We start from the raw sequence: 26,549 nt of genomic DNA on the forward strand, positions 1-26,549 counted from the left end.
TATCTTTTTTTGCTTTTGCTTTTATGCTTTGCATTTTTTTTTCTCCCCTGTCTGAAATCTTTGTCCAACACAGGGGCACAAAGATTTTTCCCCCTATTTTCTATTAAAAGTTTTATTTAACACTTTCATGGTTAGGTCATTGATCCATTTTCTTTTTTCTTTCTTTTGTGGTATTGGAACTTGATCTCAGGACCTATACCTTGAGCCACCCCACCAGCCTCTTTTTGTGAAGGGTTTTTCAAGATAGGGTGTCTTGAACTGTTTGCCCAGGCTGGCTTCGAGCCGAGATCCTCCTGATCTCTGCCTCCTGTGTAGCTAGGATTACAGGCGTGAGCCACCGGCACCTGACCATTTTCGTTTTTTGAATATGGTGTGAGGTAACAGTTGAGGTTCACTTATTTGCCATTGGCTATTTTTAAGTTATGCTACTGTGCAATCATCACCACTGTCTAGTTTCAGAACATTTTTATCATCCCAAAGTAAAGCATTTTTTCAGTGCTGCCATAAGTGATGTTATTTTACAATATTTTTTTTTCTTTTTGTGGTACTGGAATTTGAATGCAGGGCCTTCACCTTGAGCCACTCCACCAGCTCTTCTTCGTGAAGGGTATTTTTGAGATAGGGTCTCATGAACTATTTGCCTGGGCTGGCTTTGAACCATGATCCTTCTGATCTCTGCCTCCTGAGTAGCTAGGATTTCAGGTGTGAGCCACTGGCGCCCAACTATAGTAACAATTTTTAGTTGTTCATTGCTACTGTAGGTAATTTTTATATCACATGTTGGACTTTGTATCCTGTGGCTTTTCTAAACTTCATCATTATTTCTAGTGTAGGTTTTTTTTTTTTTAATTCTTTTAAAATTTTGTTCGTAAATAACCATAATGTCTTCTTTCTTTTTCCTGTCCAGTGAGTGTGCCCTTCATTTTTTCTTTTTGTTCTTTTTTTTTTTTTTTTTTTTTGGCTTACTGCATAGTTATTTCATGATTTTCTTTTCTTCTTTTTTTGGCTGTACTAGGCTTCCCACTTGCTAGGCAGATGTTGTGCCGCTTCAACCACAGCTCCAGCCCAATTTTATTTTATGTTTTATAGTTCACTGGAGTCAGCATTTAAATGAGATTCCCAAGTTGCATATATATCTCTTTGGTCTATTTTAATGAACTTTCCACTTTAATTTTGAGCTGGGTGCTTTTGATTCAGTGATAACGGTCCCTGCCTTTGTGGAACTTGTTCATGGCATTTTTCATCAAGTGTGCATTTGGTGCAATCCCTTGCGTTTTCATAGGTAGATAAATCTCTGTTGAACTCCAGTCTGAAGGGGTTGGGTATAGCTCAGTGGTAGAGCGCTTACTGAGCATGGGCCAACGTGCCTAGGTTCTGTCCCCAGTACTGCTTACTCACGCCTCTAATCCCAGCTCCTCGGGGCAGAGAGCAGGAGGATCACAGTTCCAAGGCAGCCAGGCAAATAGTTCACGAGATCCTATCTCAGAATACCCAACACACACAAAAAAGGCTGGCATTAGCTCATGTGGTTGAGCCCCTGTCTGACAAGCGTGAGGTCCTGAATTCAAACGTGTACTGTCAAAAATAAATCCAATATGAAGTGTTAGGATATTTAAATGAGGGGTCAGGGTGTAGTTCATTGCCAGAGTTTATGCTTAGCATTCATGAGGCCCTGGGTTCAATCCTCAGCATCCTCCCTTAAAAAAGTTAAATGAGCAAGAGCGCTTTCACATTTCTCAATTAGATACGTATTAAGCTTTCCTGGAAAGTATTACTGCTATCCAGAAGTTTTTTTAGGGCTTTCTATCCTGTTTCATTGTTTTTTATGGTTTTTTTTTTTTTTTAACCTCCAGTATCATGCTGTTTTGATTACTGTATCTTTGTACTTAGGTTTGAAATCAAGAAGTCCTGCTAATTGCATTTTGATTTATGTGTCTTTTGTTTGTTTTTACTTTTTTTGAGGCAGGCTCTCTATCTGTAGCCCAATGACCTCAAATGCTCCATGCTCTCTCCTCAGCCACCTCAGTGCTGAGATTATAGGCAGAAGTACCACACCTGGTTTATTGTGTCTTGTGTGCACACGCTGAAGATTGAACCTAGGGCCAACACATGCTCTGCCACTGAGACACACCAGCCTGTGTCTTTAAATTTGCAGTAGTTCCTCTTTCCATCCATACTGTTTTTTTATTTCACTTAGCATTTATTTTTTAAAGAAATAATGTCACTTTTATGCCGAATTCACCACACTTGGGATTTAACAGATAGAATAAACCCATGGTATATATTCTGTGTTCTGCGCACATGCTTCCTGTACACTATAGATTAGATCCAGCCTCTTATTTCATCACATCTGCAAATGCTTTTCTTTTTTCTTTCTTTTTTTTTTTTTTTTTTTTTGCAGTACTTGGGTTTGAACTCAGGGCCTACACCTTGAGCCACACCACCAGCCCTGTTTTGTGTTGGGTGTTTTCAAGATAAGGGGCTCACAAACTATTTACCTGGGCTGATTTAGAACTGTGATCCTTCTGATCTCTGCCTCTTGATTAACTAGGATTACAGGCACCTGGTGCAATTATGGGGTTTGAACTCAGGGTGTTACACTTGCAAGACAGGCACCCTACCACTGAGCCATCTCCCCAGCCCTTTTGCTTTATTTACTTTTGAATAGGGTCTCGAGTTTATGCCTGGGCTGGCCTGGGCTTCAGTTCTCCTGGTTAAAGATTCTAAGAAGCTAGGATGACAGGTGTGTGGTGCCACCATGCCCAGGTTTTTATTGGTTGAGCTTTCTTCCCAGGCTGGTCTTGAACTGCAGTCTTCAGATCTTTATTTCCCAAGTGGTTAGGATTACAGGTGTGAGCCACCTTTCCCAGCATAAGTGCAAATTTTGTACTTGATCTCATATGACTGATTGCAGTTCAAATGCAAGTATACCTGAAGTACTGTATACAGTTATCTTAATCCTGTGTGTGTGATATGCATATGAATCATGAATGAATGTTTAAACTTGAATTCTGTCCCCAAGATATTCCAAAATCTGAAAAAAATCTGAAATCCTAAACCCTTCTGGTCTCAAGCATGTCCAAGAAGGGATGCTCATCTTGAAGTAATATATGAAGTAGGTGATTTGGTCTGAAATGCTAATGGAGAAAATTAAAGGATAATCTGGGTCTACACATGAAGGAAAAGAATTTGAATTTCCATCATTCTCAGAGAATGTGCACTGGTGTGCTAACGTTACTCTTGGGCACCTAACTGCCTCGCGGATCTGATAGGGCAAGTGGAAGTCAGTGGCTTCTGAGTCCTGTGTTACTTTATGCCACAAGGAGGCATTTTTGTGTGTGCATGTGGGACTGGCGTTTGACCTTAGGGCTTCAAACCACACCTCCAGTTCATTTTGCTGTGGTCATTTTGGAGATGGGGTCTCATGGACTATTTGCCCAGGCTGTCCTCGAACAGTGATCCTCCCTATCTCAGGCTCCCAAGTAGCTAGGATTATAGATGTGAGTCACTGGTGTCCAGCCACCTTGAGTCTTTTATTGTTTTCTTGGTTGAACTGATAGATTATTAAATTGTTGCTTTTTATTAGTCAAAGATACAGCTGTGTAAACAATTTAAAAACATAGTGCAGGTCTGTAAAAGACTCAAGTATTAGCCTTTGACATATCTTTATGGGAGACCATATGTGTTTAAGGATACATTGTCATCTCAGCAGCCACCAGGATAAGATAATCCTTCCATGCAAAATTTAGCTGTTTTAAGCTTTTTGGTATAGGCTGTACATACAGAGAAAAATAGTAAATTTAAATGTTTCACAAAGCATGGAAATTCAGTTAGAACTAAGTGTGAAGTTGAAGAGTGCAGCCAGTTTATCCCATGTAATAGAATTTCCAAGAGGTAACGTAGGCCCAGAAATGAAGTCTGGATGTGGGATCAGATAGCCGTGGTTTCAGTTCCAGATCTACTGCCTATGAACTGAATGGCTTTAGTGGAAATTTAACTGTTGAGAATCAGTTTCCTGTGGTAGAGTAAATGGAATGCAGTGAAATGCTTCTCATAGTATCTAGTACATAGTAAGTTCTGTAAGTGATTCCTCAAATTCCTTGGGATTTAAGAATTTCTCTGGTATGGGTGTGGTGGTGCTGCCTGTAATCTTAGTTCTTGGGACTCCGCGGGCCAGAGGATCGAGAATTTCAGGCCAGCCTAGGGTCATAGCAAGACCCTGCCTCAAACAAACCAAGAAAATAAAAGCAAGCAAAAACAATTCTGCCTTTGTCCTATGTGCGAGGCAAAGATTTAGAGTCGGAATGCTAGAAATGAAAGAAACCTTGGTCATTTGGTCTAAGCCATTATTTTCTAGATGAGAAGGTGAGGAAGGTAAGAGTTTGAGACCAAGCTGGCCCTGGTTTCAGGAGTTAAGACCATGTTGCTCTACAGGGGATGCACAAGTCATGCCCCTAGACCTTTGGACCTAAATTGTACTTTTCCCTGAATGTTTCAAACTTTGGCTTGTTTTGAGGACGTGATCACTTTATTAAAGTGAGATTCCAGTCCTGTTGTTCCAAAGAGCTAATGTTTATAAGAAATACACCATTTCACTTTATTAATATCTTAATTTTTAATTCTGAGGAGGCCTAATCTTTTCTCATAGAAAAAGCCTTAGACATTGTCAGGTTCCACATTATAGATTCAAGTAGCCATGGATCAAATTATTGGGGAAGCCAGGTGCCAGTGGTTCACGCCTGCAATCCTGGCTACTTGGGAGAATGAGATTGGGAGGACTGTGTTTCAGGCCAGACCTAGCAAATAGTTTGTAAAACATTTATCTCCAAAATAACCAGAACAAAATGGACTGGAGGTGTGGCTCAAGTAGTAGAGCACCTGCTTTGCAAGTGTGAAGCCTTGAGTTCAAAACACACCCCCTCCCCACCAAAACCAAAATTATATATGTGTGTATGTGTATGTATGTATGTATATGGAAAAATTTGCATCATTACTGTACAGAATCTTTTATTGTTACCTGAACAATGTAGTCTAACAACTATTTACATGGTATTTGGATGCCGTTAGTTATTTTGAGTAATCTAGAGGTGCTTAGGTTCTATGCAAGTGTTACATCCTTTTATATGAAGGACTTGAGCAGCCTTGAATTTTGGTGTGCTTGGGAATCCTGGACCAGTCTCCCAAGGACAGTAGTACTGTTTTGTATTTAAGCTCACTTGCAAACAGAGCCCACCTTCCTGGGAATCACTTGACAGCTGGTTTTGTGCATTTCATCTTTTCTGAGGTTGAGTTGGCTAAGGAAAGGCTCTTTTTATGCAGGTCCTAAACTCTTTTTCTATGTAACCCAATTGGCCTTGAATTTGGGATCCTCCTGCCTTAACCTTATGAGTGTTGGAATTACAGGCTTGTGTGTCCTGGCTAGCCTGTCTTTACTCTTACTTGATTAATTTGATTTTAATGAAGTTTAGTCTTTCCTCTTTCCACTCTGCAATGATCCCTTCCTGTTTTGGATCCAGGCCAGCAAAGCACAATAAACCATACTTATGTAGCCTTTAGGCTCTCTACATATAGTTTGACTTTCTTTGAATGAAATTATGGGGTATTTTAGATTTGAGAATATTTTTTAGTTTATTTATCCTGTGGAATTTAATTAAAATATTTAATCTTTTCAGAGGCCGAAACAGTAGCAAAGGACTGCCTCAGTCTTCGGTGAGTAACTTTACTGTTCTTTCCTTAGGAAAGCTCCTGTGGAACATTTCTAACCATAGATCAAGTGCATAGCAAAAGAGAAATTCTTGTGAATTTGATTGCAGGTAGCAATTACAGATCAGTACAGTGTAGTTCAGATTATTTGCTGCATGTGTTGTTTTTGTGCACATGATGACTACATGGATGTAAGTTTATAAACAGTGTCTGCTACATGCAGTACTAACAAGCCACTGGTTCTTTTGTCAGGACTGTGGTTTGCAAAGGTCTTCAGGTTTTTAGTTTTTAATTAATGTGTTGTTTTTACTCCTTTCATTTTTCTCCCTTAGAAAGGGCCTTCTGGTCTTAGATTTTGAAATTTTATCATGTTTGAGACTGCCTTCTCTCTCTTTTTTTTTTTTGGTGGTACTGGAACTTGAACTCAGGGCCTTTACCTTGAGCCACTCCACCAGCCCTATTTTTGTAAAGGGCTTTTCAAGATAGGGTCTTCAAATTATTTGCCTGGCCTGGCTTTGAACCACAATCCTCCTGATCTCTGCCTCCCAAGTAGCTAGGATTTACAGGCATAAGCCACCAGCACCCAGCGAGACTGCTTTCATTGGTCAGATTGTCTTCATAAGAGTCAGGAGGACACACAATGTGTGTCATATGGAGCAGGGGTATTGACCAGAGAGACGCTAGTCAGGGCTCTTCTGCAAAGGCATGCCTGTACTTCCCTCTCCTTTTCTTTAATAAGATGTACTTAGTAGCCCTGTTTAGGGTATGGATCTGTGATGTGTTTTGTCATCTCCCCGTCCGTTTTGTGCTGGGATAGGAACCCATCACCTCATGAATGCTAGGCAAGTTCTTGTAATCCTATAGCACCACGATCAGCAGGACAGTAAAACAGTTCTCTCATCCGCCCTTCCCCCCAACTGTGGAGTGAACCTTCACTCCCCACCTACTGATTTGTCTACCTTCCTGTGATCTTGCCTTTCCTCATAAGTGGAAGTTAGATTTGCACTTTTTGTGTCATGTATGGTCTATGTTATTGTTAGCTGATAGGACCGATTGCACTGTTTAAACCCTGCCTTCTGTTCTCCAAAGAAGCAAAAGATTACAGTAAACAAAATCTTCCTTTAATACATAGAGCATTATAAATCTAACTAACCATTTTATAATAAAATAAATGTTAACTTTAATATGTACACAAGCAAAAACATTAATTTCTGATACTGCTTTTCTTTCTTTTTTAACATTCAGATTTCTTTTGACGGAATCTATGCAAATATGAGGATGGTGCATATTCTTACATCGGTGGTTGTAAGTTACAGATTCTTGGGGTGAACTATCTTGGGATGGAATAAAGTAATTATATGAAGTTAGAATAATACAGATAAATGGCTGTCAAGACAGCATATGTTAGGTCCTGCTTAATCAAAATTATTGAGAAAAAATGCATTAGAACTCTTTATACAGTTGATGGTAAACATTCTTGCTAAACTGTAGTGTATAAAATAACGTTTATAGTCAATTGTCTTTTGTGCACTGTTTTGTCTTCAGATATTGGTGAGATCAGAAATGTTTAATCTTAGTATTTAAATTCATACCATAAACTTTGACCAGAATTTTGAGAGTTCAGCGTACTAGTGTGTTGAAAGTTTTTATCATTTTGTCAGTGAATGCTTAGTATTTAATGAGGGTTGATGAACTATGAAAGGTAAAATGAAAACCTGTGATGAAGGGGTAGCATACTGTTTATTTGAAAAATTAATTATATCTTTTTAGGGATCCAAATGTGAAGTACAGGTGAAAAACGGAGGTATATATGAAGGAGTTTTTAAAACATACAGTCCCAAGGTAATCTGTAGTCTTTTTATTAATATAAATCAACTCTGTATGTTTGTGTCCTTTCCTGGATCGAGTCTGTCAGCTTCTGATTTAACTGTTCATAGTGAGGAGCTGAGAGTATTTGTCATCAAGTTCATGTGATAGTTTTTCTTATAAATAATTAAAAGAACATTTGCATGCTTAATGCTTTGGTTTTAAAACCACTTTGGTTTTGCTCTTTTAGTTTCAGTATTGACTATTTCAGTGTCTAGTTTGTGGAATCAAAAAGATTTCTTGGTGGTTCTCCTTCTCAACCTCCCTTTCTGAGAGGACCCGCTTTCAGTCTAGTGAAAGTGTATTCCTTATCTAATAAACTTGGCTATCATTTTCACTATTAAAACAAAAAAATCTCTTTTTTTTTTTCGTTTTATGGGACTTCGGGTTTGAACCCAGGACTTTGCACTTGCAAGGCAGGTGCTCTGTTGCTTGAGCCACAGCTCCAGTCTCCAAAAAAAGATTTCTTGATTTATGTGTTTAATATAAAATTTTAGCCGTTTTTGAACATTGTGAAGTAGGAGGGGAATGGGGGTGATTCATTCTTTTCTTTCTATCATTATTAATGTACTTATGACACACCACAGCAACAAAGGCCAACTTCTAGATTTGAGGAGTTTTGAATGACAGAATGGATGATAGCTCACATTTCTGACAAAAATGGCCTGATTTTCAGGTTCTTTTATTTAAAAGAGTTATTTTTTGCCAAAGGCATGTAAGATTAGCACCTTTGAGCTAAGGGATTTCTCTCAGCGTTTATTGTATGGTGTTTTAATACTTCTCATTTTTTATTTTAGTGTGATTTGGTACTTGATGCTGCACATGAGAAAAGTACAGAATCCAGTCCGGGGCCGAAACGTGAAGAAATAATGGAGAGTATTTTGTTCAAATGCTCAGACTTTGTTGTGGTACAGTTTAAAGATATGGACTCCAGTTATGCAAGAAGAGGTGGGCTTTGATTCCTAAATATGCCCCATCGTTTAGCAGATTGGTTAAAGCAGTACTCTCCACAGTGATCATACAGACTTTCTCATCGTTTTTACTTGTTTATTTTGGTGGGACTGGTGTTTGGACTCAGGGCCTTTTTGCTTTAGTTATTCTTTGGATAATCTTTCGCATTTTTTTTCTGGGTCAGCCTTCACTGAGGTCCTCCTAGTAGTGCCTCTCATGTAGCTGGGATGACATGTGTGCATCATGATATTTGGCCTGCTGGTTGAGATGGGATTTCACTAACTAGCCTTGAATCCCTATCTTCCTGATCTCTGCCCGCTGGGATTATAGGCATGAGCCAATCTGTTCCATCCAGACCTTTTTTCTTTTTTGTAGTTCATGGGAATTGAAGTGAGGGCTTTGCACTTGCTAGGCAAATGCTCTACCACTTAAGCCATGCACCCAGCCCTAGATCTTTATTTTTTATTTTTACTTACTTTGTTTTTTTTTTTTTTTTTTTAAGAAAAGGGAATTTTAGTGTCTTTTTGAAAAGTATTTAATAACCCAGAGAAACATTACTTGGTACTATAGGTAATGAGAGTGTGTGTTCTATTAAAATAATAGTTGTAAAGGTGGTCATGGTAGCTCATGCCTATAGTCGCAGCACCCAGGAGGTGGAGATTGGGAGAATCAAGAGCCTGCAGGCAGACTGACCTACATACAGGGACTCGGTCTCCCTCCCAAGAAAGAACAAAACAACAACAATAACAACAAAATCCAGTATGATCCTGTATTGTGAGTCCTTAAAAAAAACGGGTATGTATGTAGTTGTATTAGTCTGTTTCAAGTGTTCCTTGAGGAGGAGCATCTGGGAGTGCTGAGTGTTCAGTAACTGGCAAAAGGCACTTTGAACTTGGCTCTAAAATTTCTGTTAATTTGTGTATACCAAACCCTGTAGTCAATAGGCAATTCTGTTGCAGGTTATAAATCATTACAATTTGATTTGCACGATTCAGTCTATAGTGACAACTGTTTTTGTTGTTGGACAGATTCTTTACAGAAACTCTGAGGCACAGGAAGTTGAAGCCTTTCTCTTAACAAGATTCTCACCTTGTAGTCAGCTGCTTTTTCAGGCTAGCAGGGCTAGGTACTGGTAACTGCTTGGAAATGCTGATGAAAGCAGTGTTCTGTTTTTGTGTCTTCTCATATGTCTGTGTCTTTCACAGCCCTTTGTCTTAAGGGCTCTTCAGTAACCCATACAAGGAGACAAGTCTTTTTTTAGTTGCTGCCTTTGGAATTAATCTTGTTTATGTGTAGGAGCACCGAATTATTTATACTTGCACTTTGAAATATTCCATGTTTTTTAATTTAAAAGTTCAATTTGGTTATAAGCCAAAAGGAAAAATAAAATTTTAGTTGATTGTAATATGTAGCACTCTGAAAAGAATATTGGCCAGAATAAAAGCATTGTTCCCCCTTTATCAGGCACTAGGCCATTTATCTAACAGTTGCAGTGTACTGTCTTTTTTTTTTTTGAATGCTGGGCTTCTTACATGCTAGACACACATGCACACACACAGGGTGGTACTGGGGTTTGAACTTGGCTTTGTGCTTCCTAGGCAGATGGTCTATTGCATGAGCCACATCTCCAGCCCTAAATGTTTCTTTAAAGCATTTTTGGTAGTCCATTCTTTGGTTATTTTTAAAGTTAATATCTTGAATTTTTTGTTTACTATTCTGTGTCTTCATCTTGAAGGTAATTTGGGTTCCTTTTAGAAAGCCAAGAAAGTTTAGATGTGTGGCAGCTCTGAAGATGTCCAGTGATGGATGCTTTGTGCTGTGTACTAAAAGATTAGCTTTTTCCTTTTTTTTTGATGGGACTGGGGTTTGAACTCAGGGCTCATGCTTGCAAAGCAGGTGCTCTACAGATTGAGCCACACCTCACCTCCATTTTGCTCTGCTTATTTTGGAGATAAGTTCTCTTGAACTATTTGCCCAGGCTGGCCTCGATCCTCTATCCTCCTGATTTCAGCCTCCCAAGTAGCTAGGATTACAGGTGTAAGCCAATGGTGCCTGGCTCCAAAATTTTGTTTTCTCTATGAAGATATCCAATATGTGAGCAATTCTAGGTGCTTTGTTGCAAGACTAGTGCATTAGTTAATTGTACAGTTGTGTCCAGTGAAATGTTGTCATGTCCTTAACCATTTCAGGACTCTTAAGCCGGGTTTTTAAAGACTATCTTGGCAAAAGTTTCCCTCTCTGTAAAAGCAAAGTTTTAATTTAAAGATACTCTTAGTATGCCAAAATCTATTTTAGAAAAATTGATGCAATTCATTAGTGGCAAAAATTAAAGCATTTAATACTTCTCTAGAAGTACATTCTTTTGTATTAGGGAATCACGTGGGTTTCTAGTCTCTGAGTAAAGGAAGGTAGAATTTAACCAATGTTTGTTAATGCTGGGACACAGACTCCAGGAGAAATTTTGCAAATGTAGAAATCATAATTTAATTATAATTAGTGTGGGTGAATCTCGGAGGTGCATCGTGGGTATGAGCCCTGGGTTTCCTGTGCTCTGTGTTCTGGAAGATGTCTGCTTTCTCTCCTTGCCTCAGAGTGCCTTTTCAGTCTCACAATTGAGGGTTATCTCAAATATCAGTCTGTGCTGTCTTTTGAAACTACTTTTCCCCATCTTAAATGGACCAATGTATTGAGTTTTTTAAACATTAGAAGAGAATGAGAGATAAGAATAAAAATAGTAGTATGACACTCTTCAAAGAAGAGGGAAGGGTATTTCCTTTTGGAGCTCTGTCTTAAAACTTTCCTTTGTAATGTTACTATCAAAATTTTAAGGTTGATAATAATTGAAATTTGAATGCACACTCTGTGTGTCAGACTGTGCTAAGTATTTCAGTACATTTTTTTCATTTTTCCCTCAAAATTTTCTGAAGTGGTAAGGTTGTTATCCATATGTGGATGAGGAAATAGACATAGTTCAGTAACTTGGTCATTGAGGGCAAAAACCCAGTTCTTTAACTCAACTCTTTTCCTTAACATACTATAATGATGAAAATTATGTGGCCCCATTTTTTGCTTTACTGATCCATTTCATAATTAATCTTCCATTAATATGAACTAAAGGATATCCCCCACAAATAAAATGAAATGTTAGAAAACTTAGGCAATAATAAAATGCACATTATTTTACAAATTTCTTTTCCTTTTTACATATTTGGCTTTATTTCTCAAGGGACTTTTTTTTTTTTTTTGGTGAGACTGGAATTTTAACTCAGGGCTTCATACTGGCAAAGAAGGCACTCTATCACTTGAGCCACACCTCCTCTGGTTACTTTGGAGATGGAAGTCTTGTGAACTGTTTTCCCAGACTGGCCTCAAATCATGCTCCTCCTGATTTCAGCCTCCCAGATGGCTGGGATTACAGGCATGAACTGATGTCATGTTACAGAGCTAGAGTTGAGTAGTTGTAAAAGACTGTATGACTTACATTACTCTTGGTAGGAAGTTTGCCATCCCTTGGCCTAAGTCCTTTTTGGTGGTGTACTGGGCTATTAGGGCTGATAGGAAATACATGCAGTACAGATTTTAATGAATAAGAGAACGAGCTTCGACTCTGATACTGTGTCATCTTGTTCTGCTCACTTATAACCACCCTTATTGGAGTTAGTGCAAAAAATCACTTTCCTTAGTAGACCTTTTTGTCACATTTAGTAGAAAAATCATATAATTAGAGAACTAGTTAATGGAAATTATCTCCAGTAGCAAATTCCCACTCTCTTCCCCTTGCTGACATGATGCTTGTCCCTCTGGTTTTAGTAGATGTTCAAACTCAAGTTCTGCAGGCATTTTCTTGACTTTGTCCCTTTTCCAACTTTGATATTTTATAGCACCTGTTTCTGGATCTTGCACTGAGCCTCTTTCTTTCTACTTACTCCTTCCCTTAAGTCCAACAACTTAAAATGAATTCCTTTTTATCCTGTGTTCTTGAAGCTGCATTTGTGTGTGTGTGTGTGGGGGGGCTACTGGGGTTTGAACTCAGGGTCTACACCTTGAACCACTCTGCCAGCCCTTTTTTGTGATGCGTTTTTTTCAAGTTAGGGTCTCATGGACTATTTGGACTATTTGACCTGGACTATTTGGACTATTTGTCCTGGCTGGCTTTGATTCTCCTGATCTCTGCCTCCTGAGTGGCTCAGATTACAGATGTGAGACACTGGCACCTGGCTTGTAGCTGAATTCTTATCCTAGGTGACCCATAATCTCTAACTGCCAGGTCCGCTGAACTTTATTAGGCTTCCACCATCCTTCTGATCTGCCTTTCTGTGTTTCTAGTTTATTCATCATTCCTTCCCTGCCTCTTTCCCAGACTGCTTTTCCTTCATGCTGTCCTTCAGTGTATTTGTGTTCTCAGTGTTTTATTTCTCATGCAGCTCCATGTATGCCCTCTTAGGATTTCATACCTCACATAAGCTCTCTTGCCAGTGTCTCTGCTTTACACCAGGTTGTATTATAATTATGGTTCTGCCGTAGTTACTGTGAGTTCCTTATCTTCATTTTTTTTATTCTCACAGCCTACCGTAGTGTTTTGACACATAGTTTGGGATCATAAGTGTCTTTGAATAAATGAAATTTGGAATTTTAAAACATTCTTAAAGAAGTATCATTCTTTTCTTTAACCCATTCTCAAACAAGAAGCATGATTTTATGTAAGGAGCAAGAAAGCTTGGGCTGGTGGAGTGGCTCAAGTGGTAGAGTGTCTGCCTAGTAAGTATAAGGCCCTGAGTTCAAACCCCAGTACCACCAAAAACCAAAAAAGAAAGCTGTAAGTAGTCATATATACAGACATGCAACAAGTTCTCACTGAGCTCTACAAAGGAATATAGGAATCTATTTTGGGTTCCCTTTGAGAACCTAGTGAAACTGAATGCCCTCACCCTAGAAACATACATACACACTCTTTCACCTTAAATTTCATGGGTGACATTTTCCTCATGAAATCTAGAGATTCCATATTACAAAGCTCTGCTCTAGGCAGATAAAAAAGCACATGAAAGAACTGAAGAAAAATGCAACAGTGAGTCTGATTTGTTGGATTTCAGATGTGTCAGAAATGTGAAGAATGGTATATAGATTGTAGCAGTTGTAGGAAGTTGAAGTGTGAAGGTGTAATGAAAGAACAATGACAACAAAATCCTGTTTTATTGTGTTCCACTGTTGTATTTTGATACGGTTGACTCGTTGGTCTGTTAGGGCATACCCTAACAGTAACAAATGGGGATCTCTTCTGAAAGCATGGCATTAGGTGTACTGCATCAGTCACCTAAGGAAGAACATTGCCTGGTGCAAAAGGTACAGCCTGGGAGGCTTTGGGTTTTGAGGAGCCTAGCCATGTTCAACATTCATTCGTGGGCAATGCCTTCTAGGGGAGGTAGAGCATAGCCGTGCAGCTGAGCAGGCACGTTCTTGTAGCTAGGAATCAGTAGGCCCTAGAGGAATGGGAAGTGCTAACGTAGGATAGGCAGGCACTTCTTAAGCAGGCAAGTGAACAGGATGGATAAGTGTCTTTGTGGTGCCCTGCAGTGGATAGCCAGATGTGACGCCTCTGCAGGTAGTCTTGTGGCTGGAAATGGGATGGGAAAGGGGGTTGGCTTGGACGGTGGACTCGGCAGTAGTTACTCTGTGAGCTATGCTTAGTAACTCTCAGTGCTGTAGTATTCTGTAAAACCCAGCCCTTACAAGGTTTACCTCCTCAGCTTTGCTGTAGGTTAAGAGATGGGTGTGTGTCCATGCTAGGAACGTTGTGAATGGACACCAGTGTTTATGGTAAGAGGCCAGTATGGAGGTGGTGAGGAGGCTGAGACTGAAAACCACACAGCAGTTAAGTGATAGAAAACTAAGCAGAACTGCAAGGTTCACAATAGAAGCGACCTGCGCATTTATTAAAATAGCATCTTCCACTCCCCAAAATTGTATTTGCATGCTTTTAGAGCACATAGATATTCTCTGCTGTATTTTCTATGGGTATGCCAAAATCAGAGTAGTAAGTCATTTATTGAAAAGGAAATTAAAAAACAAAACCAGAAAAGCCCCTGCTATAAAATAGTTTGATTTGGACAGACAATATAAAACTGTTATTCAGTAGTAGTAAAGGTAAGGTGGCCTGATTCAAGATGTATGTAAACTATTGATTTTTTTATATTAGACAGCAGTAGTCAGCAATACCATATCAAAGAAAACTATAGTGACAATAGGAATTTAAAGTACAGAAATAAATATAAGCTATGCAGGAAAAGTGAAGAACACAGAAACAGGACAAAATGGGCCAGAGGTGAGGCTCAGTGGTGCAGTACTTGGCCAGCACATGCACAGCCCTGGGTTCAGTCCTCAGTACTAAAAAATCATCATCTTAATAATAAAAAAAACAGAAGGGCTGGGATGTAGCTCAGTGGCAGAGCACACTTTGCCTGGTGTGTGTGAAGCCCTGGGTTCAATCACCATCACTTAAAAAAAAAAAAAGGATTTCAGTGGGGCATGGCTTAAACAGCAGAGCACTTGTGTACATGTGAGACACCCTGAGTTCAGTCCCAGCACTGCAAAAAATAAAAACGTTATCCAAGTAGATTTGGCTAAATGGAAGCATGCTATTTTTTGAATGGAAATATTTAACACTGCAAAGTTCCTTATTATCTAAAACTAGTAGTTATGTTTTTGTAGAATTTGACATTCTAAAGTTTATGAGGTTATATATTGACAGCAGAATTTTGGAATTTTTTTTTTTACAAGAGTCATAAAAGGAGGACTTACCCCCTCTCAAACATTAAAATGTATTAGCGTTAAACATTAAAAATGTTCAAATTAAAAAACAGTTGTCATAGCGGCAAAGAATAGAGAATCCAAAACAAACCAAATTCACGTGAGTATTTTGTTAATATATAATAAAGGTAGTATTTTGATTAGGTCGGTGGAGTGGCTCGAGTAGTGGTGTGCCTTTTTAGCAAGCACAAGGCCTGGAGTTCAGAACCCCAGTATCACCAAAAAACAAACAAACAAAAAAGATAGTTTAAGCCGGGTGCCGGTGGCTCACACCTGTAATCCTAGCTACTGGAGAGACAGAGATCAAGAGGATGTGAAGCCAGCCCCAGGCAAATAGTTCCTGAAGACCTGTCTTGAAAATATGGGGGAGTGGCTCAGGGTGTAAGCCCTGAGTTCAAATTCCAGTACTGCAAAAAAGAAAAGTTTAATCAGTAAATGGTTTATGGGAAACAGTTGGGAGAAATTAGATTACTGCTTCACACTGATTGCCAAAATAAAATCTAATAAAGTGGAGTGTAGAAAATACCCCAAACTACATATAACTAATATAGAAAATCTATGAATTTGTAAAATTTTGAGTGGGAAAGGGTTTTTATAAGCATGACCACCAAGACAAAAAGAATGTAAAAGATTGAGATAGTTGATTTAAAAAAAAAAAAAAAAAAGGTAAAGACTTAGGTATGTCTAAAAGTACAACCCATTTTGGAAAACATGGTAGAAATTGGAAAATAGGATAAAAGAAGTTTATGTAAAAACTATATGTATAGATTTAAAAAAAATTTATTTTTCTAGCTGGGTGTCAGTGGCTCACGCTTGTAATACTGGCTACTCAGGAGGCAGAGATCAGGAGGATCACAGTTGGAAGCCAGTCCGGGAAAAATAGTTCATGAGACCCTATCTTGAAAAAACCCATCACCAAAAAGGGCTTGTGGAGTGGCTCAAGGTGTAGGCCCTGAGTTCAAATCCCAGTACCACAAACAAAACAAAACAAAAAACTATGTAATCCTAGCTACTTGGGAGGCTGACATTGGGAGAATCGTGGCTTGAGGCCAGCCTGACCACCAAAGTTCAGGAGACCCCAGTCTTAATGGAAAACTCGTCATGGGGGCAGGAGCCTTTCATTTCAGCACCTTTAGGAAGTATAAAATGAGGGACAACCTAGGTCCAGCTGGCATGGGTAAAAAATAAAACCTAATCTCAAGTACAATAACCAGAGCAAAAAGGGCTAGAGGTGTGGCTTAAGTGGGAGAGCTCCTGCCTGGCAAGTACAAGGCCCTGAGTTCAAACCCCAGTTCTACAAAAAAGAAAGAAACAAAGAAAGAAAAGTAAATTGCTTTGAAAATGTTAAGTTACTGCTTTCTTTATGTAGTGGGCTTAGTAGAGCTAAGTTGATATATCTTCAAGATGCTGTCCCTTAAATTGTAACTGACTCCAATTTGTACATTTCATAAGCAGAATTTGTTAGTAAGGAAAGTAAGAGCTGCTGTTTTTATTAAAGTAGGTTATATTTCTCATGGAGGGTGTTATTTTGTATTTTTATTCCACTTTATCTTAGTATTATAAAATTAAATCATTTACATAGGTAGAAAATTGAGTTTCTTTATTATTAATGCATTCTAGCACAAATTGGCACTGCCTAAACAGAGCTGCCGGCTTGAACTCTAGTACAGTGTCCCTGCACCCCCCATTTTGTTACTGTTTTGTTTTGCAATGCTGGGGATAGACCTGGAGGCTGTGTATTCCTAGTCCTAAGCTTGTCTGTTTAAACTTCTCATCAACTGTCATATCATCTGCAGGGTCCCCATGATTCTTACTATGGAAGCCTTGTACCTTCTGCTATTAGTGTGTTGATTGAGGTGTCTGTCCTCTTTCCTGGTCAGATTGTAGGATTTTCCTTTGGGAAAGTCCCATAAAAAGAACTAAGAAGACAGTTTAAAATAACAAATCGTACTTTTAAAGAGAACTTCCACTTTGGAGTTTGCTCTTCCAAATCAATTGGTTTTTACAGACTTTGGCCAGAAGGGTGCCGATGTGAGATCTAAGAAAAGAAGCTGGTTTGGTTTGGTTTGATTTGATCCTACTAGAAAATTCTATAGTCTTTCAGTTTTTTTCTTTAAATGCAGCAGGTGATATTTAGATGGAAACTATGGCCTTTAATGATCCTGGTTTCCTTTTCCTGAGAGTTGCCTCTTGCTCAGGAAGGAGGCTCCTCAGGAGTGTCTCAATGTTTCTTGGAGCTGGTTCCTGCTGCTTTCCGTGCGCTGGCTGAGTACTGTGAAGCTGACCTCCCACCGCTCTCGCCTCTCTCAACTGTGCTCTTAGTCTCTACTTCAGTTTTTCTGTTAAGGCTCTCAGTTCTTCCTTGCATGGTGAATTTATTGTGTGATAGGTCACAGAAATAGTTTATGGAAATTGCAGTGCAAAAGTAACTACTGCTGTAGCCTGTGTTGTCAGAAAACAGTATGGCTCTCAGGAAGTGAGGAACTAACTATTCAAGCCCTGCTCTTTCTTTTCTTTCTTTTTTTAAATACTGCTATCTTTTGAATTGTGTAGGCTTTGTAAAAAAGTGTTTTTGCTGTATATATTAGCTTTCTTTTTTGCTGTGGCCAAATACCTGCCAGAAACAATTAAAAGTGAGGAATTATTTATTTTGACTCATGGTTTTAGAGCCTTCAGTGTGTCACCAATCAGCTGGCTGAGGTCCTTCTCCTCTACCCGGATAGGAATTGTGGGTAGGCGAGGAGAAGCTCTTCCAGGGCTGACAGTCCTGGGCCCTCGAGTGCCCAAGGCCTAGGGGCTGGACTGGCCAACTGAGGCTCACAGCTCCGAAGGTCTGTTGCTCCAGGCTTTTGAAGCCAAAGGCTCTAGGCATTCAGGTTTACTGCTCTGGCCTTTAGCCACCAGCAGTCCAAACATCTTCACTCCCAGTAGCAGTAGTGGCAGAGCAGCAAGCAGCAAGCAGCACAGGTGGTGCCTACTAGTGTTATAGCTGTCATGCAGACCTTGTATGCTGGGACGCTCAGTCCTGCAGTGACAAGTGTTAACAGCTCTCAGGCCTAGTGTTTGGGGATCCCCATCCAGCCCTTAACAGTGACAAGTGGTACAACTTTTGGGTCTAGGGTGTCTGAGACCTTGAACCTTAAGGCTCAGCAGCTCTCTGGAGCTTTTCCAGTAACCATCGGTACTGGCATGAGGACAGTCTGTTGCCTGCTTGGTAGGGGGTGTCCCAGGAAAGGGTCTTAGAGCTGTCAGCGAAGGAGTCAAATTGCCCCAGCCCCTAAGAGCTGCGCTTATCTTAAGGAAAGAGAGAAATTAAAAGGGTTGCTTCCAGTTACAATGCTTTAACAGTGCTCTGACTGCTCAACTCCTGCCCCAGTGTCCAGGGAGAGGTGGAGCATCTGATCTGCGTCAGGTCCTAGGTCACTTCACCCCACGTGCTTGGCAGATCATGGTGGTGGGAACATGTGCCAAGGAGGTTCTTTTTTTTTTTTTTTAATTGTTTTATTATTCACATGTGCATACAACGCTTGGGTCATTTCTCCCCCCTGCCCCCACCCCCTCCCTTACCACCCACTCCGCCCTCTCCCTCTCCCCCCCACCCCCTCAGTACCCGGCAGAAACTGTTTTGCCCTTATCTCTAATTTTGTTGAAGAGAGAGTATAAGCTATAATAGGAAGGAACAAGGGTTTTTGCTAGTTGAGATAAGGATAGCTATACAGGGAGTTGACTCACATTAATTTCCTTTGCGTGTGTGTTACCTTCTAGGTTAATTCTTTTTGATCTAACCTTTTCTCTAGATCCTGGTCCCCTTTTCCTATTGGCCTCAGTTGCTTTTAAGGTATTTGCTTTAGTTTCTCTGCATTAAGGGCAATAAATGCTAGCTAATTTTTTAGGTGTCTTACCTATCCTCACCCCTCCCTTGTGTGCTATCGCTTTTATCATGCGCTCAAAGTCCAATCCCCTTGTTGTGTTTGCCCTTGATCTAATGTCCGCATATGAGGGAGAACATACGATTTTTGGTCTTTTGAGCCAGGCTAACCTCACTCAGAATGATGTTCTCCAATTCCATCCATTTACCAGCGAATGATAACATTTCGTTCTTCTTCATGGCTGCACAAAATTCCATTGTTTATAGATACCACATTTTCTTGATCCATTTGTCAGTAGTGGGGCATCTTGGCTGTTTCCATTACTTGGCTATTGTGAATAGTGCCGCAATAAACATGAGTGTGCAGGTGCCTCTGGAGTAACAGTCTTTTGGGTATATCCCCAAGAGTGGTATTGCTGGATCAAATGGTAGATCAATGTTTAGCTTTTTAAATAGCCTCCAAATTTTTTTCCAGAGTGGTTGTACTAGTTTACATTCCCACCAACAGTGTAAGAGGGTTCCTTTTTCCCCGAATCCTCGCCAGCACCTGTTGGTGGAGGTGTTGCTGATGATGGCTGTTCTAACAGGGGTGAGGTGGAATCTTAGTGTGGTTTTAATTTGCATTTCCTTTATTGCTAGAGATGGTGAGCATTTTTTTCATGTGTTTTTTGGCCATTTGAATTTCTACTTTTCAGAAAGTTCTGTTTAGTTCACTTGCCCCTTTCTTTATTGGTTCATTAGTTTTGGGAGAATTTAGTTTTTTAAGTTCCCTGTATATTCTGGTTATCAGTCCTTTGTCTGATGTGTAGCTGGCAAATATTTTCTCCCACTGTGTGGGTGTTCTCTTCAGTTTAGAGACCATTTCTTTTGATGAACAGAAGCTTTTTAATGAGGTCTCATTTATCTATGCTATCTCTTAGGTGCTGTGCTGCTGGAGTTCCATTGAGAAAGTTCTTACCTATACCTACTAACTCCAGAGTATTTCCTACCCAAGGAGGTTCTTGAGGTGGCCTGAAGCAGAGTGAGGGAATATAGCACGGAGTCAAGGCAGGACATGGCCCCTAGGCTTTCCAAGGGTTTGCTTCCTCAGCTAGGCCTTACCTCACCACCTTCCAGTAGTGCCGACACTTTCTGGTTTCATGCAGAGGGTAGTTCGTTGATCTCCTTGTCTCTGGAGACCTCTCACAGACACCAGCAGTATGCTTTACTGACCTCTTACACATTTCCTAATCTAATCAGGTTGATGTCAAGATTAACCATGACACTGCTTTCAAGAGGACACACCTTTTGAATCTTTCCAATGCACTGGTACTGAGGTTTGAACTCGGGGCCTCTCACTGGGTAAGCATATATTCCACCAGTTGATCCTCAATCCCAGTCGTTTTTATCTTTGGTTATTTTTCAGGTAGGGCTTCTTATTTGGCTGGGGCTGATCTCCCACGAGGATTCTCCTGATGTCCAGCTGGGATTACAGGTGTGAGCCACCATACCTGGTCCTAGTCTTTATTTCTATATGACTAAATGTCATAACCCCAAGGTGATTTATGTCCATGATCAAACTGGTTTGTGTAATTTCTGTTTTGAGGAATTAGGAATTTGAGGCTTGTGGCTTTGAAGGGATTTTTTTGTTGTTGTTCATTATGTTTTATTTTTGTTTGAGATAGGGTCTCACTGTATAGCCAGGCTGGCCTCAATTTTTTATTATTTTTTTTTTATTTCTTTTATTCATATGTGCATACAATGTTTGGGTCATTCCCCCTGGCCTCAATTTTTAAAAATTATTTATTTTGTCTTTTGAAAGAGTCTTCCTTTGCTGCCCAGGCTGGCCTCAAACTTGTAATTCTCCTGTCTCAGATTCCTGAGTAACAGGCTACAGTAGGTATGCCTGTTCTACAGTGCTCTATTCCTAAGTATTTTGTTCTTTGAATGCTATTACAAGTGGAATTTTTTATTTTATTTTTATGGTATTGGGGATTGAACTCAGGGCCTACACCTTGAGCCTGTCCACCAGCCCTTTTTTGTGATGGGTTCTTTTGAGATAGGGTCTCATGAACTATTTGCCCAGGCTGGCTTCAAACCGTGATCCTCCTGATCGCTGCCTCATGAGTAGCTCGGATTACAGGTGTGAGCCATTGGCACCTGGCTTCTTTTTTTTTTTTTGGCAGTACTAAGGTTTAACTAAGGGCCTTACACTTGCTAGGCAGGTGTTCTACACTTGAGCCACTCTACCAGCCCTGTTTTGTGCTGGGTATTTTCAAGATAGTCTCTCAAACTGTTCTCTTGGGCTGGCTTCAAACCTTGATCCTCCTGATCTCTGCCTCCCAAGTAGCTCACAGGTGTGAGCCACCAGTGTCTGGTGGATTTTTTTTTCTTAATTCTGTTCTGTTTTGTTTTTATTTATTTTTGTTTGGTATTTATTTATTTACTTATTTATTTTTGAGATAAAGTCACACTGTGTAACTCAGGCAGCTCCAAACTTGCCAACCTTCTGCCTCAGCTTCCTGAGTGCTGTGATTATAGATATGCAGTAACACACCAGGCCTTAATTTCTAGATTGTGATGATAATATACTGTAAATCTTCCTCTGACTCCTAGAAGCACAAACATTGAACTCTGAACCTGTTAGATTGAGAGCATGCTTTGAGAATGTCTTCTGCCACCCTTTGTTGAGTTACTAGTTTCCACTGAAATCCAGAGCCAGTAGTGCACACCTGCTTGGAAATAGTTCTTCTCTCAGGCTTCCAAAAGAACTTCATAAAACACTTGGGGATCGGATTCTCATTGCATTTCTTTGTAGTTTGAAAGTAAAAACATTTTACGAAATTTCTTTTGGAGATAAAAGCAAAACACTTCCTTCAAAGGAAGTGACAAAGTAGGGTGGTTGGTTGTTCTACTGCAGAACTAGATTCATAAAATACCTATTATAGGTCGAGTTATAAGAGGCCTGGCTTAGGGGAGTTTGTTTTTCTAACCCACTGCTCAGCACTTCCGAAAAAAGGTTTGCTTCTTCTGTGTTCTTTCTCTTCAGTACTTGGGACTGAGATAACATGTGCGTGATCTCTTTTGGCTGAGGTCTATGGAATGTAGTTGTGATTTCCTTCCGTTCTCTTTTCTTGTTCTGTAAGCTTCTAGTTCGAGCACATTCACATCCCTTTCTCTCTGTCTTCGCTGGTAGTTTATATCTATATAGCTTACCTGTGATCTGGCCAACTTTTCCTCCAGATTCCTATTTCCAGATGTCTGTTGGCATGAAGAAATTCTTAAGCATTGTTTTGTTATATCATTCCATCCTTGCTTAAACTCTTCAGTGGCCATATGGCTACAGCATAAAGCTTGGGCACCGTGGGCATGGTGGCCCTTCCCAGTAGAACTTCCCTTTTTTTTGTCTCTCACTATTCCACAATATTGACCCACTGCTTGACCCAAGTTGGCACCTTCTACCTGTTGGATGTTCCCAACGCCAACTTTGAGCTTGCTTAGCTTACTCCTGGATTTGTTGTCCACCTTAACAGTCTACTGTACTCAGTATAGTGCTGTGTGCCTTTTGGAAGGCAAGCTTGGCCTGCTTTCCTCTTCTTTCACCTTCCTTGCTCACCGTGTTTTGTTTTCAATGCTTATGCCAAAAGGCTCTTAAACTTTGTATTTTATTCTTACCATAGAACAGCTTTTTTTTCTTTTTTTTTCCCCTCAGTGAAATCCCATGCTGAATTGCAATTGAATTGACAGCTTACCCCCTCTCTGCTGAGGTACCCTGAAGAAATCAAGGTTGGAGAACCAATGGCCTACATTATGTGCTGAGCACTTGTGCAGCTCTGCAAAGCAGTGTATGATGACTTTTCACCAGTATTTTGTCTTTTCCTAGGGCGTTATAAGGATCTGGAGTTTAGAGGTCATGTTTGCACAGCTAAAGATATGTCCTTCCCATAGTGCCTTACAAATAGTAGGTACTTCACATGTGTTTGTTGCTTCTATTGAGCTCTTTAAGCCAGGCACAGTGGTCACGCCTGTAATCCTAGCTACTTGGGAAGCAAGATCGGGAGGATAATGGTTTGAGGCCAGTCCAAGCAAATAATTCTAGAGACCCCCATCTCCAAAATAACCAGAGCAGAACAGACCGCAGGTATGACTCAAGCAGTACACACCTGCCTTGTAAGCACAAAGCCCTCAGTTCAAAACTCAGTTCCCCCACTCTCCCCCAAAAATGGTCACTAGAACCAAGCAGGGAAAACTGGTTATTTTTTTTCTTACATAGACATATTACTATTGAGAATTATTAACGTTGTAATCATTCAGTTCTGAGGTACTCAAGAAAGCAGTTTATTCTTAGCCAAATCTAATAATGGCTTTCCTACAGCATGATGTACACTGGCATATTTTTAACAGAAGTTTTAATACCCTTTTTAAAGTAAAAAACAAAATCCCAAGTGTTAGCTTTGAAAATGAGGCCCATGTGATTCTTAGATCAGTCAGAAAAGTTGTAAGCACAGATAAAGAGTGGTGTATGAGCCAGGTGTGGTGGTTTGCTGCTATAATCTCAACTGCTTGGGAGGGGGACGTGGGCAGGATCTCGGTGTGAGGGCAGGCAAGGCAAAAAAAGGCCCCGTCTCAACAAAACAAGCTCGGTCCGATGGCACACACCTATGGTTCCAGCTACACAAGAGGCATAGGGGTAGGATTATTGTCCAAGGCTGGCCTCTGGGAAGAACTTGAGATCCCATCAGCAGGAAGGGTGGGGACGTGGCCAAGTGGTACAGTGTCTGCCTAGCAAGCGCGAGGTCCTTACTTCAAACGCCACACCATCAAAAAAAAGTATGAAAACATGTACATTTGAAATACAGCTGTGTACTTAAAGTATCCAGGAACAATAGTGTGAAACTAACTGTAGCATGATTCAGCTTGAAACCACAGGAAGAGATGCCTTACCTCAGTGACCTCAGCGATTCAGTCATTTATTTTATGCGAATCCAGGCGGAACCAACCTTTCTCCTACCACTATGGGTCAGAAAACCCATAAGCCGTGTTACGCACATTTTCCTCCAGTAAGAATGGGAACTTAATGATCTCGTGTTGTTTAAGCTTAGTAGCTTGGGGCTCTGCTGGAAAGCCTTCCTTGTTCTGCAGAGTGTTGGAGGGGCCGTGTCACCTTGTTCACTAGGATGCTTTTATGGTTAACGTCTCCAACTCCTGGGAAGTCACAGTTGTGCCAGTATGGGCCTTTGTTCTGTTTCTACAAGACAGACGTTTGGTGCAGAATTTCATCTTCTGAGGTCAGAAGAGGTTACAAGTAAGAAAGGCTGTGTTGCCTGTGACGGGCACTTGTGCTACAGGAAGATTCTGTTTTCCCACCTGCAGTATGTGAAAGTCAGGGTGATCTCTGTTTTGTTTTGGTACTTTAGCTCGTCATAAAATTTTCAGTTGAAGATAAAACAGTGGGGCTGACTTAGGGGTCTAACCTGAAAGCCTTGAATTTTGTGATTCTCTTAAGTGTCACTTGTGCAGTGTGCCAAATAAATCACAGTAAATAGTTTTGCTTGACAGTCCCAAAATTGCAATCAGTAAAAAATTAATTACTGTCATTCAATATGGGCAGTATGTTTTAATAGTCAAAACTACTGCCTGGTGTGTTTGGTTGTGCAGCTTTCTAAGTGTTGGAGTTTACCACAGAAGGCATTTGAATTTCCCAGAATGTTGTGCTCAAATGTGAATTTGTAGATTAGTCTTCATCTGGGTCATTTAGAACACAGCCTCTTCTGTGGAAACGGAGTCCCTAGGTTCCATTCCTGCCATTTTGCAGCCTGCATGACTTTGTCATCACTTGCCACTGTTCCTCTTCCAGAATATTCTCTGAGATCTGCTCTCTGACCATAGCCACATCAGCCACTTCATTTCTTGGCCCCTGCAGTCCTCTCTGTCCCTCCCCTGCCCTTCCATGTAACTCTTTGCTGACTGCTCTTGATGGCAGCCTTCTGGGTGTGCCTGGAGGAAGCCCTCGTGAGGTACTTCTGGCTCTTGTTGGAGAGGTCAGCAGGCCTTTTTTATAAACAAATCCTCCTCCCTCCTGCTTGTTAGAGCAAGTAGGCAGCCTTAGCCCTGATACTGGATTGCCAAAGAATCTGGATCGGATTCAGATCATCATGAAATTCATTTTCAGTGACCTCTGGGTGAAGCTTAACATTTCTTTCCAGGCATAGAGAATAAGAAGAGTCAAAGGAGGGGGCTAATTTGATCAAAATACGTTATATGCACGTATGGAAATATCACAATGAAACCCTTTGTGCCAGTCCATACACTAATAAAAAAGGGGGAGATCTGTTTCTTTCCACTGTAAATGTACGCACTAGTCAGTGGTTTCAGCGCTTGGGAGTGAAGTGCCTCAGAACTCTCGTTGCTTGCTTTTATAGGCACCTCAAATTTATTGCTTATATTCATCATGTCTTTAAGGTTGTAGTATCCAATGCCTTAATAAAGAAATATGCATATTTCTGACATGGATTTGATAATTGCATTTCATCATAATTGGCTTGATTTTGTACGGATTTTATGTACTTAAATGCTTTCAGAATTTGGGTCCATAGGCTTCCCCAAAATGCCAAAGGTCCATGGATTACAAAAAGAGTATCCTAATGTAGAGACTTCCTGAGCCATCTCCCTGCAGTCCTCTTTCTATTCCCACTTCCCCTTGAGGACAGCACTGCCACTTGTGCCCTTGCTCTGTCTTTCATGTCCATACAGTGTTTCTTATCCTCACCTTTACTCTTTAGTCTTATGTGTATAGTGCGTAGAACAATGCACTCTCATGGTGGAAATACTCAGTTAGAACAGATGAGTAGACAAAAGATAATATCCCTGCAACTCCCCATCCTACTTGCCTGGGGAAGCCTGTAGCGCTACGTAGTATTCAGAAATTTTTTACATGCATTTGGCCCGGAACTCCTGGCCTCAGGTGAACCTCTTGCCTCAACCATCCAAGGAGCCGGTGCTGCAGGTGTGTGCCACTGCACTTCTTCCTTTTGTGTGTGTTACCGTGGGGTTGAAGACAGGACTTTGCACGCTAGGCCGGCAGCCCCTTGCGTGCATTTCTAATGATGCTGTCTTCTAGGTTGGAGCCCTGTTGCTTCCTCCTACTTAATTTTTGTTTGTGTTCTTGATTTGCTTTTTCGTTATTTTTTCAGATAGGGTCTTGTGCTTTTCGCCCAGGGCCAGCATGGACTTTGGTACTCCTCCCTGTATACGGTGCACCACCACACCTGCCTTGTTTGTTAAGCTGTGGTCTCACTAACTTTTTGCAAGCTGGCCTCATATCTTGATGCTCCAACTCTGTGCCGCCTCAAGTAGCTGGGGTTACCAGTGTGGT

The 26,549-nt window shown here is 40.5% G+C and overlaps 1 protein-coding gene and 1 non-coding gene across 11 annotated transcripts in view; both read left to right on the forward strand.

The window, feature by feature from the left end:
* The window catches only part of Atxn2 (ataxin 2), a 94,397-nt gene that overhangs the window by 20,575 nt on the left and 47,273 nt on the right, over nt 1–26,549 (forward strand). For all 10 annotated transcript variants that reach the window (XM_020177931.2, XM_020177932.2, XM_074061179.1 and 7 more), the window contains exons 2-5: nt 5,673–5,709; nt 6,949–7,008; nt 7,474–7,545; nt 8,367–8,517. In XM_020177931.2, the coding sequence (XP_020033520.2) occupies nt 5,673–5,709; nt 6,949–7,008; nt 7,474–7,545; nt 8,367–8,517 (320 nt within the window). The remainder of the gene's footprint in view (nt 1–5,672; nt 5,710–6,948; nt 7,009–7,473; nt 7,546–8,366; nt 8,518–26,549) is intronic.
* Nucleotides 13,245–13,317, forward strand: Trnat-agu (transfer RNA threonine (anticodon AGU)). The gene has a single exon. It is a non-coding gene; the product is annotated as a tRNA-Thr (tRNA).

The sequence above is a fragment of the Castor canadensis genome, chromosome 18, assembly GCF_047511655.1.
Source record: "Castor canadensis chromosome 18, mCasCan1.hap1v2, whole genome shotgun sequence".
In the NCBI taxonomy this organism is placed as follows: Eukaryota; Metazoa; Chordata; class Mammalia; order Rodentia; family Castoridae; genus Castor; species Castor canadensis.